This window comes from Strix aluco, chromosome 2 (assembly GCF_031877795.1).
Source record: "Strix aluco isolate bStrAlu1 chromosome 2, bStrAlu1.hap1, whole genome shotgun sequence".
NCBI lineage: Eukaryota > Metazoa > Chordata > Aves > Strigiformes > Strigidae > Strix > Strix aluco.
In genome coordinates this window covers 115,243,907-115,256,020 of record NC_133932.1, presented here as the reverse complement: position 1 = coordinate 115,256,020, position 12,114 = coordinate 115,243,907, and the positions used below count along the sequence as shown (strand labels likewise).

Here is a 12,114-nt window from a genome sequence, read left to right as displayed (position 1 = left end):
CAATCCGTATTATTTAATTGGTTCTGCTTACTTTCATGTTTGTGAATTACCTGTGAGAAAATTCTAGTTTCTTTTCCTTTGTTTTTTAAAACATGAGAGGTCCTAAAAATTTTTCAGATAGCAGATGCCTTTTAATTTTAAAAATATATATTTTTCAAATATTTAGAATTCAATCTGTGTTAATAACTGATTTGATATGTAAAGTGTAGATACATTTCTCTTCCCTTGTTGGATGAACAGAAGAATTAGAACCATCTCAGTGTATTACACAGGCAAAGAAATACAAGCAAGGATGCTGACTGAACAGCTTCAATTGATGCCGCTGTCTACATACTCTGTGAGATGGAATTTTGTCTCCTGCCCTTCTCCTGTTCATTCCCAGGACTCTTCTCTTACTTACAACATATTTATAGACAAAGCCCAGTCAAACCAATTCTGCATTTGTTCTACTTTCTCTCCTGAGGTCCTTGAGTCCAAGACTTAGTCACTGCAGATTTTATTACACCCATGCTCAGAGGACAGAGGGGTGGGTTCCATTGCAGGCTCCTTCCTAGCACTTCCCTCTGTGGGCTCTGAGAGGTTCATAGCACCTCCAGGGCTGATGTGGCATCAGTTTACAGACAGGAGAATGAAAACTGGTGCCCTGATCTTCAAATGGATTTCAATCATTGTGTAACCATTTAAATACCTTCTGAAATCGACATTAAGTCAAATGGGATTAAGTTTAAAAGTATCCACTAATTCTTAACGTGTAGTTGAAGTGCTCAGTAGTGCTGCTGGACCCACCAGCTCAGAAAAAGCCTGTGTGGACAGCACTGGAGGGGGTCAAGATGCTTCCAGAGCCCAGTTCTTGTGTTATTGGGTGTTGACAGCTGGACTCCCCAAAAGCTTCCCCTTCTCTTGGGAGTACCTCAAGCTGCTGCAGAGCAGTCACCCAGAAAGGCAAAGCATTTGCAGCTGGAAACCCTTTCTGAGAAGTTCAACCCAAGAGATTCATCAAGATTACATTATCCCCCTTTAGTCAGCCCTGCTGGAGCACTCGGCAGGGCAGCCCAAGTCCTGCTTCCCACCTGGGCAGAGGGCTGGTGAGAGCACACCCTCTTCTCCTGGCTCCTACACCCATGTTTCTCACCATGGGCAAGGACAGGGGAGGGGAAAAAGGTCAGGTTGGTGTATTCCTGGGTCTCACCCAGAGCTGAACTGGGAGCATGCCCAAAGCTAGACCTTCAAACCCTTTCCTCTGAAGGGTGAGCATCGCATGTGTTCTCTGCATAAATCACCTTCCTTCTCCATGCTGCCCAGGGCTGGAGGACAGAGCATTAGGAACATCTCCCAGCTTTTCAGCTCCTGGGCTCAATACCACAACTCCAACGCAGTGAGCTCTCATTCAGTCCTGAGGCCCAGGGCAGGGATCTGCTCACTGTAGGAAGAAGTTGTAAAGGGCTTAGCTGCTAAGTTTTAAGAAGTATCTGTGGAGCCTGTGTGATGTGCAGCAGTTCAGAGTTGGACTAAATGTAGGTAGCTTTGCACAGAGAGATTGGTCTGGAGAGACGTTACTGTGGGACAGCATCCCAGCAGGACATCTAACATGTTTAAATCCAGCAAAGAAACACAACAGTAAAGAAGACAGGGCAAGAAAGTTCTGTATGGGCTTGCTGTGTCCAGATGTCAGTTATTCCAGTCCTTTACTCCAGTTTGGGATCAGCCATACATCTGTTGCTCCTGTTTTCAGAGACTTGCAGAGGCAGGGACTCCACAGCCCCCCCATACTCTGGGGGGGCTAAGCCAGCTCCAGTGTGTCACCATTTCCCACCTTTGCTTTCATACTGATTCAAACAATTTTAAGGAAAATTTCCCCACATGTTTGGTGAGAAGCAGAGATACAGAATGGAAAATTTCAGCCCAAAAGGTGGAAGTCCAGCAAAACTGCAATGGACAAACAAGAGGGGAGGGCCATGGTGAGAACTGCCAGGTGCCACCTGCGTGGCCAGACTCCAGCTGAGCCCAAAACCTGCCCTGAAGAGCCTGGGGTTTAGGGGAAAAATCAAGCAAGCAAGGGATGTGAGGAGGAGCTCTCGTTGGGTTATAGTTCTACCCTGAATTCCTCTATCTGTAACTATCTGAATATATTTATCTTTTTGCCTACTCCTATCTGGTATAATAAACATGAAGTGTAAAACAGGAAGTTGTGTGGGGCAGACAACATGAAATTGCTGTGTTTTTAGTAGAAAGGCTGTAGTATTTTAAAGTAATTCCTCAATTCCTCTTACAAGACAATGAAATTGTGCTTTCCTGGTGATAGGCAGTATTCCTAGCAGATAATGAAATTATGAATATCAGAGAGGATGGGAAGAAAATTAAAAGGTGTGAAAGAGAAAGTGTAAAAAGAGACTACACATACAAGATCCTCTCCTACTCTCAGCCTTTCCCAAGGCAACTTTCCTACATATTTCCTGGACAAGGTCTTATTCAAAATGGCTTACGTAAATGTGTCTTCCTGCAGGTCAGGATGTGGCCCACACCTACGGTGTGAAGAAGTAGATGCATGGTGGGGAGAGCAAACTGAAGTTGCCATGTGCGAATGCAGAATCGCTCAGAGACCAAAAAGCTTCTTGCCAAAAAAAAGCTGATGAACCAGTGTTACTTTAAGGCAGGTGGAATAGTTTGTGCTCTTGCTTTTATCGTTAGTGCTAAGAGGGAAACACAGCTTTGTTTTCACATGGTTATTGATTATTAACCAGCTTTGTGAAAGGTTACCTTTCTGCTAGATACAGCCATGGCAGGGGGTTAAAAATCAATCCCTGGGAAAGCTCTATTTCCCAGTCAACTTCTTCTCCCACTGCCAGCCCTTGCCATGGATACAGTTTCCCTGTGTTGGTTTGAGCATGGCTGGGAGAGAAAAAGAGATTATTTTTAATATGTTCCACTCACCTTCAATGCTTCTTTTCTGTCTAAATGTGGATTGCAGAAAAGCGCTTGAGCACTGAGAAGTCATTAGATATTATGCAGATATAGAAAATCAAACCAGATTACTATAAAGAAGTGTGACTGAACTGTAGTTACTGTTTTATACTCTAGTTAGACAGTCAGGGAGGTGGGAGGAATGATGATCAGTCGTAATGGGAAAGGGAACAAATTGAGTAGGGGTTCACAAATTATTTGCATTAAAAGGCAAACAAAATGCCTCTGCCACCTTTTCTAGGGAAAAAAATAATACCGTGTCCAGATGGTTTTACATTTCACTGATCTCAGCAGCCTGCACTGATGTCTGTCAGACACCACTGGGGAAGAAGTGGACAAGACTTGGAAAATACAGTGGCTTACATTTAAGCTCCTACATTAACCATTTAAAGATAAGATCACTGAAAATGCCACTGAATTTCAAGAAGCATGTTGTATATGTGGGCATACATTGTAAAACTACACAGGTGGGACATTAGGTATGTGGCTTAGCTTTCCAAACCCCTGGGCACTCAAACACATTCGTATTATATTGTAAGTTTTAGGTTTCATATAATATGGAATAAGAGTTAATTGTGCAGACAGCTTCTTCTCTGTCAGGCAAACACCAAGCTAGAGGAATATGATCAGATCTTAACAAGTCCTTAAAACATACTTGAATCTAATACGGCAGGTAATTCAAGTATTGCGGTGTGGTTATTGTTTGATCTTACTGCAGGATGGCAACAGCTGAGTACCTGAAACATTTGTTACTGGTGCTTGAATATCTGAATTCCTGTGCTTGTGTTGAGGGTAATTGCAACCTGCCTTCTCTACTTAACATTGCTGCTACCACCACCATCCTTCAATTAGAGATACACACTCATGGATTCATTTTTGTTTTATCTCTTGGAATAACAAACTTGCTGTAAGGATTTATCTTCTAAATAGATCCTCACAGCAACTTTAACAAGAGCATTGAGTGGTCCAGAAAAGTCACCTCAAAGGAGTAAAGTGGCATTTGAGGAAATAAACTGGATTTACTATGGTTGTTCTCATCATGAACGACGTCTGTGTTAATGATTGTGGGACTGTGCTCATGGAATTGTGAGCTTTCCAGCTCCATGGATGAAGCTGGGTGACCCAAACATTGCAGCCATAAATATCCCCAAGATCTTTGAGGTCTATGGTCCACAAAAACTTGCTACCACAAATAAAGTACAAAACCTCCTCCTGAATTGCAGCATACATCGAGCCAGGCTTTAAGGTGAGAGAGAATCTACCTGAGCCTTACTTTCCTCTGTTTTGAACAGTTAAAACTCTATTGTACATTTATCAGTGCGAATAAACGTATTTGTATCAGCCATTTTTTTTTTTACATGGTTATCTATAGACTGTTTCTTGTCACTCCAAGCCTGCCAAAAGCACAGACTTGGGGAGTCAGGACAGGGGAAGTTCTCAGGTGGGAGATGACAGTGTGTGTGCAGGAGTCCCTGGCCTCATAGGGTCCATGTATGAGCTAAAGAAGGAATGGTGTACCTTCTAATTTCTTACACCGTGCCTATCCATCTCAGGGCTCTTCTAGTTGGAGAATCAGGACTGATTAAATGCATCCAGGTGCAAGGTCAGCAAAGGGTGGCAGTGCCTCACGCAGTGGCAGTTAATCTGGGGAACACTTTGACACAAGGTGGTGGGAGACAAAGGATTTACCTAAGGTTTCGGTGGAGACTTGAGATGTGGAAGAATCAGCTGAGGACTATAACATCCACACGGCTCAGGAAATCCCTGGAGCAGGAAATTCTGGGTGTTTGGGAGAAGATCTGGATGTGGTATCTCATGTGCACAGCCCACTGCGGCTGCCCGAGGCGATACATATGGACATCATTTAGGGGGAGAATATGGAGTCACCGGCCCTTTGCCTTGAGTCAGCACAGTAGTGTCTGCAGAGGCCACTTCTGGGGCAAGCGAGGCTGTTCCCACCTCTCCCTCCTGCCTCGCCCATCACCCATTTCCCACACCAAGTGGGCACCGGGGTGGGACCCACTCATAGCTCAGAGGCTTCGCCTGGGAACCCACGGCTGTGGAGGGGCTCTTCAGCCAGATCTCAGTGACTGCGTCCCAGGAGGAGGAGGCAGGCAGCGGTGATCCCTGGGCTCGGGCTCCGGCCGGGCTCAGCTCCCTAATCCGTGGCCACCAGCTGCAGGACATCACCACCCCCGGGGCCCGACCGGGGTCCCCAATGCCGGGATACCCAGCGGGGCCCTTTTCCTGCACGGCAGCTCGCCGCCTTGTTGTTAGCACGGCAAAGCGTGCCCTTATCGCCTGCTCACGCAGGCAGAATGAAAGAGAATTAGCTCTAAATTATACGAAATTCATTTGCTTTGGAGGGGGAAGTGTTTGCTCTATTTAGAAATGTTCGTTATAGAGAGAGGACCGCATTAAGACACCGGGTAATGGTCCTCCCTGGAGATGAATCAATTTGCTCTGGGTTTTATAGCCTCGCGTTTGTTTGTCCGCGCCAGTTCCCCGTGGAAAACCCGGGGCTGTAAATGCTCCGGGGAGCAGATCTCTGGGGAAGGGGCTGGGGGTGCCGGGCTGGGCTCGGCGCACAAGAAGCCTCCGGATCAAAGGACACCCGTGCCTGCAAAAGGCCTCAGGGGACGCATCGCGGGCGCGGGGTGCTGAGCCGGGGGTGGGACACACAGACACACAGACACACAGACACACAGACACACAGACACACACCCCACCCCACCGCTAAGGGAGCTCGCCTGGCTCAGCGCATCCCCCCAGCCGCGCACCGGCTGCGAGCGCCGGGCAGGGCGCGTACCCCGGCCGGCATGCCAGGGGATGGAGAGGGAGGGCGCCGGGCGGGGGGAGCCCGAGCAGCAGCGATGTCTATCGGTAATTCCCGCTAATAAAATACTTTTTCACTATCCGCACTATAATTGGTTTACAGCCTTTTTTGTTTATTTATCCATAAGAGCTGCTGTTAAATGGCTTGGGAAAGCAATCGCTTAATGGCTCAATATTGAATCAAAGGCTCAGTGTGCTTTCTAAGAGACGGGGGACCCGCGTGGGTTCAGAGCGGAAACTCATTTTCAGTGTAATGGACTGGGCGGATTTATGATCCCACGGAACCGGGAGCAGGAGCGAGGTACCGGGAGCCTCCTGTCCCGCCAGCTCAGGGGATGCATCGCCACCGGCCAAGCCGAGCTGAGCCAGGCCAGGCTTAGCCGAGCCGAGCCGAGCCGAGCCGCCCGCACCCGGGCTTGCCTCCCCGCGGCCTCCCCAGAAGGAGCCGCGGGTGCGCGCCCCGACGGCGGCGGCCGGAGCCCCGGTGCCGGGAGAAGGCGCCCGGGGAAGAGGCTGTGAGAGGAGGAGGGCCGGGCAAGGAGGAAGCGTGCCTGCCCCCGAGCCGGCGAGAGCGGCCGCCGGGTCGAGCGCAGGGAGGCAGGGAAACGATCTTTGTCCCTTTCGGTAGCTCTCCGCCTCCTCATAGCCTCGTCACCAAGTCAACCGGCACCAGTTCGGAGCAGATTATCTCCGAGGGTCAACACATTGCAGCCCAGGCAGCGGGGAAGGCTCCCAAATTTACCCCTTGGGCAAACAATCCTCTGCCTATCGCTCTCTCTGGTGATAGCATTGTGGTCCCCTCCGGCCGCATCCCCCCGCTCAGGGGCAGAGCGGGCGGCAAGCTGGTCCTTGCTTCCTCCCGGAGCCCCGGAACACGGATCCCCCCGAGGGAGCGACCCCCCGGCGCACCCTGCCCGTCCCCGGACACCGGCTCCCACTGCCGACTCCCTGGCCGAGATGCCCCGGCAGCCAAAATCCCCGGGTGCCAAACACCTCCAGGAGCCGCGTGTCCCCCCTCCCCCGGCCCCCCCGGGGTGTCGCTTCCCGTGTCATGCCCGGGGGGGGGGGCTGGGGGATAAGCAGCCCCTGGGCAAGCGGGGCGGGAAAAGGTGGGTTTAGGGGCCATCCCCCCCGGAGCGCCCCGCACGTCGGGGCAACCCCCCTTCCCCCTTCCCCGTCCCCGCGAGCCCCCCGCCGCGGGGGTCCTCACCCCAAAGCAGGGAGCGGCGCCCCGCGGCAGGGTCGGGGGGTCCCGGGTCCTGCCCGACTAAGGGGAAGGGGGTTGCGGGGCCGGGGCCACCCCGGGTGGCCTCTTATGGGTCGCGCCCCGCCCAGGAGGGCTGCGGAAGGGCTCACGTGGGGGCAGCGGCGCCTATGGGGAGGCGGCGGGAGCCGGGCAGGGCGGCGGGGCCCGACGGGGCGGCGAGCTGTCAAAGAGGCACCCCGGGCGCCGGGAGCGGGAGCAGCCCTATGTGTCCCTAAGCTGCGAGACCCCCGCCCCCCGCCCCGGCCCCGCTCGCCATGAACACCGAGGAGCAGTATTACGCCTCGGCGCAGCTCTACAAGGAGTCGTGTGCGTTTCAGAGAGCCCAGGCGCAGGATTACAACCCCAGCCCCCCCGCCTGCCTGTACATGAGCAGGCAGCAGCAGACTCCTTACCCCAGCGCCTTAGGGGCTCTCGAGCAAGGCAGCCCACCAGACATTTCACCTTACGAGGTGCCCCCCATCACAGAGGATGCCGGGGTCTCCCACCTTCATCACCATCACCACCACCACCCTCATCTTCCTCCTCCCCACCAGGACGCGCTGCCTTTCTCAGACGGGGCGGACACGGGGGCGATAGAGGAGCCGCGAGTGCAGGTGCCTTTCGCCTGGATGAAGTCCACCAAATCGCACGCCTGGAAGGGACAGTGGACCGGTAAGCCCCGCCGCCTCCCTCTGCCCCGCCGCTTCTCTCCCTCTGGGCGGGCAGGAACCCTCCCCCGCCCCGGTCCTGCTCCCGCCGCTCGGGTGTAGCGCGGAGGGGTCCTGGAGGATCGCTGCCCCGGGACGCTCCTTTCCCCCCGCCAGCCCCTCCAGACCCGCTGCTGTGGGGTTGCTACCGTCGGGTTGAACGCCGGGCTGGGACCCGGCCCTCGGTCCCCGCCGGCGAGCTCGCCGCTGCCCGCGCTGTCCAAGCCCTCACCAATCGTTAACGAGTTGTTTTTCACCAGTTAACTAATTGTCGCCAAGTCGGGGCGACGTGCAAACGCCTCCCGGGCGCTGCTGCCTCGCCGAGCAGGGGGGCTCCGCGGTGCGGCCGCTCCGCGGGCGCGGTGTGCTCCGCGCGGGGCCCGAGGCCGCGCAGGGCGAGGCCGGGGGCGCGGAGACTCCCGCGAGGTGGAGCGGGCGGGGAAGCGGCCGACAGGGCTGCAAGGGCCGGGCACGGCCCGGCTGCCCCCTTCCCTGCGCGGCCCGCGGAGCAGCCCCCGACACCCCGGGGCAGCCTCCTGGCCCCTCTCCGCTGCCTCTCGGCTCTCCCCCGCGCCCGGGCGGCAGAGCCCATCTCCTCTCCCGGCCCCACTATCCCCCCCGCGCCGCTTTCCCTTGGGTTTTAGCCGTAATTGCACCTTTCCAAGTGAAAACCCAGGGCAGGGGAAACAATACACAAACGAAAGAGAGCTGCCAGCGAAGGGAAGAAACTCTATCTAGGCAGAAAGTTCCGCTGCCCAACAATATTTCTGTCTCTGCCTGCACAATGTTATCGTGTCCTGCTCCTTCGTCACACCTATACGGCAAATATTATATTAATGGCTTTGTTCAAATAGACAGTTGAAAAAAAGGACTGGAGTATTAAAATCGCCGTGAAATAGTTTGGGAATTGCATGGGGCAGAGCGAGGGGGGAGGAAGGACAGGCGACGGACCCCAGTCCCCACGGAGGCGCGTCCGCCGGGAAGGGGAGAGGAGCTGACCCACTCCGCCGATTCAGCAGCAGAGATTGTGCCGAGGGCGGGAGGGCAGGGCGTGGGGAGTGGAGAAAAAAACACATCGTTTCCTTGGATTGAATGAGTTTCGGGGGGGGGGGGGGGGGAAATAAAGCCAAGCTCTCGAACTACCCCTTTCTTTCCTCTGTCTCCTGTTCCCGATGAATGCCAAAACCAGCAGCAAAACGAAACTTTTCTCGTAAAAGCCGAAAACTCTTCCCTGTTCTTCCCAGCTCTGCCGAGCGGTCCAGGCAAGGGCTGTGCGGCAGCTTTATGCGGTGCGGGCGCTGCGTGTTCGAGCTCACGCCCGCACCGGGCCGCTCCTGCCGCGGGTGCGCGGTGCGCGCCCAGCCAGCGAGAGGGGCACAGCGCTATACCGGGCGCCTGCATAGCCCTCGCAGTCAAACCCCAGTATATTTGGTACGCTATATATTGCAAACTATATAGCCTAAGGATTGATTTTTTTTATGGAAGCCTTTGGGATTTGGGAGCTAGTGGATTCTAAGGGGCTTTGCGTTGTTATCGCCGGGGAAAGGCGCCCGGAGAGGCCGCGGCCGAGCCCGGCCCGGTGCCCCCCGCCGTGCGCGGCTCCGGGCTCCGCCGGCCGCGGCAGCCACCGGCCGTCTCCCGGGGCCGGCCCCCTCCCGCGGGCAGGGCTCGGCGGGGAGGGCGGCCGGGAGAGCCCCGGGGCTTTGCCGACCGCGGCCCTGCCACAGACCCCAGGGGCTCCGCCTTCCCGGCAGCACTAGTTTTCTTTACCATAACAGAACATTTTTTTTCTGATCCATACACACGAATACGTGTATATACGTAGGCTTATAGTTACAAAAATTTTTGTGCATATACATTTATTTTAATAGATATTTTCCTATATACATTCATAGGTGTATACGCAAACGTTTGTATTTATAAACATTTTTATGTATAGACATGTATTTTTAACATATATTTTAAAATATATATATACACACATAAGTTTATATACATAGGTTTATATTTATGAACATTATATATATATAAAATCACGGGAATAGGAAGATGAGAGGCGGGAGAGGCCGCGTAGCTCTCTTGAAATGGTTGTTTCAACCTGGTGGCGATTCCTTGCCCCGCTGCCGCTGTCTCCGGGAACGAGAAATCCAAGGTTCTCCCAAGCCGGCGCAACAGAGAGGCTGCGCTCCCGCTCCCGGCCCCGCTCCCGGCCCCGCTCCCGGCCCGGCGGCCTCGCCGCCGCCCGCCCCGTTGCCTCCCGCGGGGGTCCCGGCGGCCGGGAAAGGGCCGAAGCCCCCGCGGGCCCAGGGCTGCTCGGTGGCGATACCCGGGCAGAAACCCCCGAACTCCTGTCCCGTGAGATTTCCCCCTCACCTTTTTGCGGGCCGTGCCGCCGGGTGCCCGCAGCCAGGCCCCGTCGGGGAGAACCGTCCGCCCGCCCGCCCGGGGGCTGCAGCGCTCCCGCTGCCCCGGGACCCTTCCGCTACCTCCCGCGGCCGCGGGGCCCTCCGCGGGCCGGCCGGCTTCTCCTCCGGGTCGTTTACTGGAGAGGTGAGGTTTAGGGTTTTGGGGTTCTTTATTATTATGTTTTGTTTGTTGCTTCTGCGTGCGTGGCACACACGAAAGTAATTTTGTGTGTATTATTGCTCTGTTTTGGTGGGTTCTTTTGTTGGAGTTTTTTATTTGGGTTATTTTCCATTTTGTTTTGTTTTGGGTTTTTGTTGGGTTTTTTTGGTGTGTTTTTTTTTTTTTTTAGTTTTAGTTTTCTTTTGACGCGAATCTGAGCAATTGCCAGGCCCTGGATCCAGGACCCCTTCGGAGCTTTCGGCGGCGCGCAAACGGTGGCGGCTGAGCGTCTCCCCCGTCTTAAGGGACCGTGCTTCCCTGAAAACTTCGATCAAATTATTATTAAAAAATATTAATTTGTTATAAAAGAAAATAACAGCAGTCGCGACTGCCGCCACTAGCACCTCTCCACTGTGCCCGGCCGGGGGTTCCCCGAGGCCGCCCCCTCACCCACTTGCTTCCCTCCGCGTGTCCTCAGCGTCGTGCAGGGGTGAGGGGACGTGGCCCCCCGCAGCCCGAGGGGGCGGCCGGGGGGGCCGGGGCTGACTCTTCCTTCTCTGCAGGGGGGTCCTACGTGGTGGAGCCGGAGGAGAACAAGCGGACGAGGACAGCGTACACCCGGGCGCAGCTGCTGGAGCTGGAGAAGGAGTTCCTCTTCAACAAGTACATCTCCAGGCCGCGGCGGGTGGAGCTGGCTGTCATGTTGAACTTGACCGAGAGGCACATCAAGATCTGGTTCCAGAACCGGCGGATGAAGTGGAAGAAGGAAGAGGACAAAAAGCGAGGGGCGGGCAACAGCAATGACCCCGAGCAAGACTGTGTGGTGTCCTCCGGGGAGCTCCAGGGCAAGGAGGATCTCCAGCCGTGCCCCCCCGGGAACCTGACCTCGGGGGGCTCCAGAGACCTGCTTGCCCCCAGCCTCGCCCCCAGAAGGCAGCAGGACTCTCGGTGAGCCGCGGGGAGTCCCACGCCCCGGGCCGAGGAAGAGGATGGGACCGGGGGAGAGCCGAGAGGCTGGCGCCGGGTCCCCGCCGCCGCGCCGCCGCCGACCCTCGGCCCGCCTTCCCCCGAGGAAACTCGGTACCTCCACTCCGAATCTCCCGTCCTGCGAAAATTAACTGAAGGGTGTTCAGCTGTAGCAAAGAGAGGCTCGCTGCGGGCCGTAGGGCCGTAGGAGGCCGTGGCGAGCCCCCGGGATGGCGGCGACCTGGGCCCGCTCTCCCCAGGCGCACCGCGGGTCCCGCGGGGCAGCTTCTCCCGGGGAAGGCGGGTCTCGGGCGGCCACCGACAATGTGTGCAACCCTGGGCGCACGGGGCGGTCTGGAAGCCGGAGGAGAAGCGAGAGCACGCCGCCTTAGCGCGGACGGCTGCCCGGTCGGGGCGCGGGTCCCGCCGTGCCCGGCGCTGTACAAGCGCGGACGCGGAGCCGAGCGCCCCAGACCTTCCCGGGGCTGGCACCCCGCCGTCCCCGTCCCTCCCAGAGACCCCGGGGCATCGGCTCTACCGAGGACTCCCCCAGGACTATTACTCCCTTCTTTGGAAGATGGAACCTGGTTTGTTTCGTTTTCTTTTGTCTTTGGGAAAAAAAAAAAAAAAAGGGGGGGGTGAAGAAAAAAAAAAAAAGCCCGAGTATCCTGCGGGCAGGATTTGTCTCCCCCGATGACCGGCTCCCGATGACTGGCACAGGTAGCCAGACCCTCCTCCGGGCTCCGCCAGCGGCGGCGGGAGACGCTGCGCTAAGGCCCGCGGCTCCGCGGCCGTCGGGGCTCTCGGCGGGCGGCGCGGGGTCCGCGGCGCGCA

The 12,114-nt window shown here is 55.7% G+C and overlaps 1 protein-coding gene across 1 annotated transcript; it reads left to right on the top strand.

The window, feature by feature from the left end:
- Positions 1–7,317: 7,317 nt before the first annotated feature.
- On the top strand, positions 7,318–11,266 carry PDX1 (pancreatic and duodenal homeobox 1). The gene is made up of 2 exons (XM_074816736.1): positions 7,318–7,714; positions 10,878–11,266. Exons 1-2 carry the CDS (start codon positions 7,318–7,320, stop codon positions 11,264–11,266), a joined length of 786 nt encoding a protein of 261 aa, XP_074672837.1.
- Positions 11,267–12,114: the final 848 nt, after the last annotated feature.

Excerpts from the sequence above, each read along its gene's own strand:
- PDX1 (XM_074816736.1), top strand. The coding sequence starts at position 7,318 with ATGAACACCGAGGAGCAGTATTACGCCTCGGCGCAGCTCTACAAGGAG. Across the intron at positions 7,715-10,877 it reads CTGGAAGGGACAGTGGACCG|GGGGGTCCTACGTGGTGGAG; the intron begins GTAAGCCCCGCC and ends CCTTCTCTGCAG.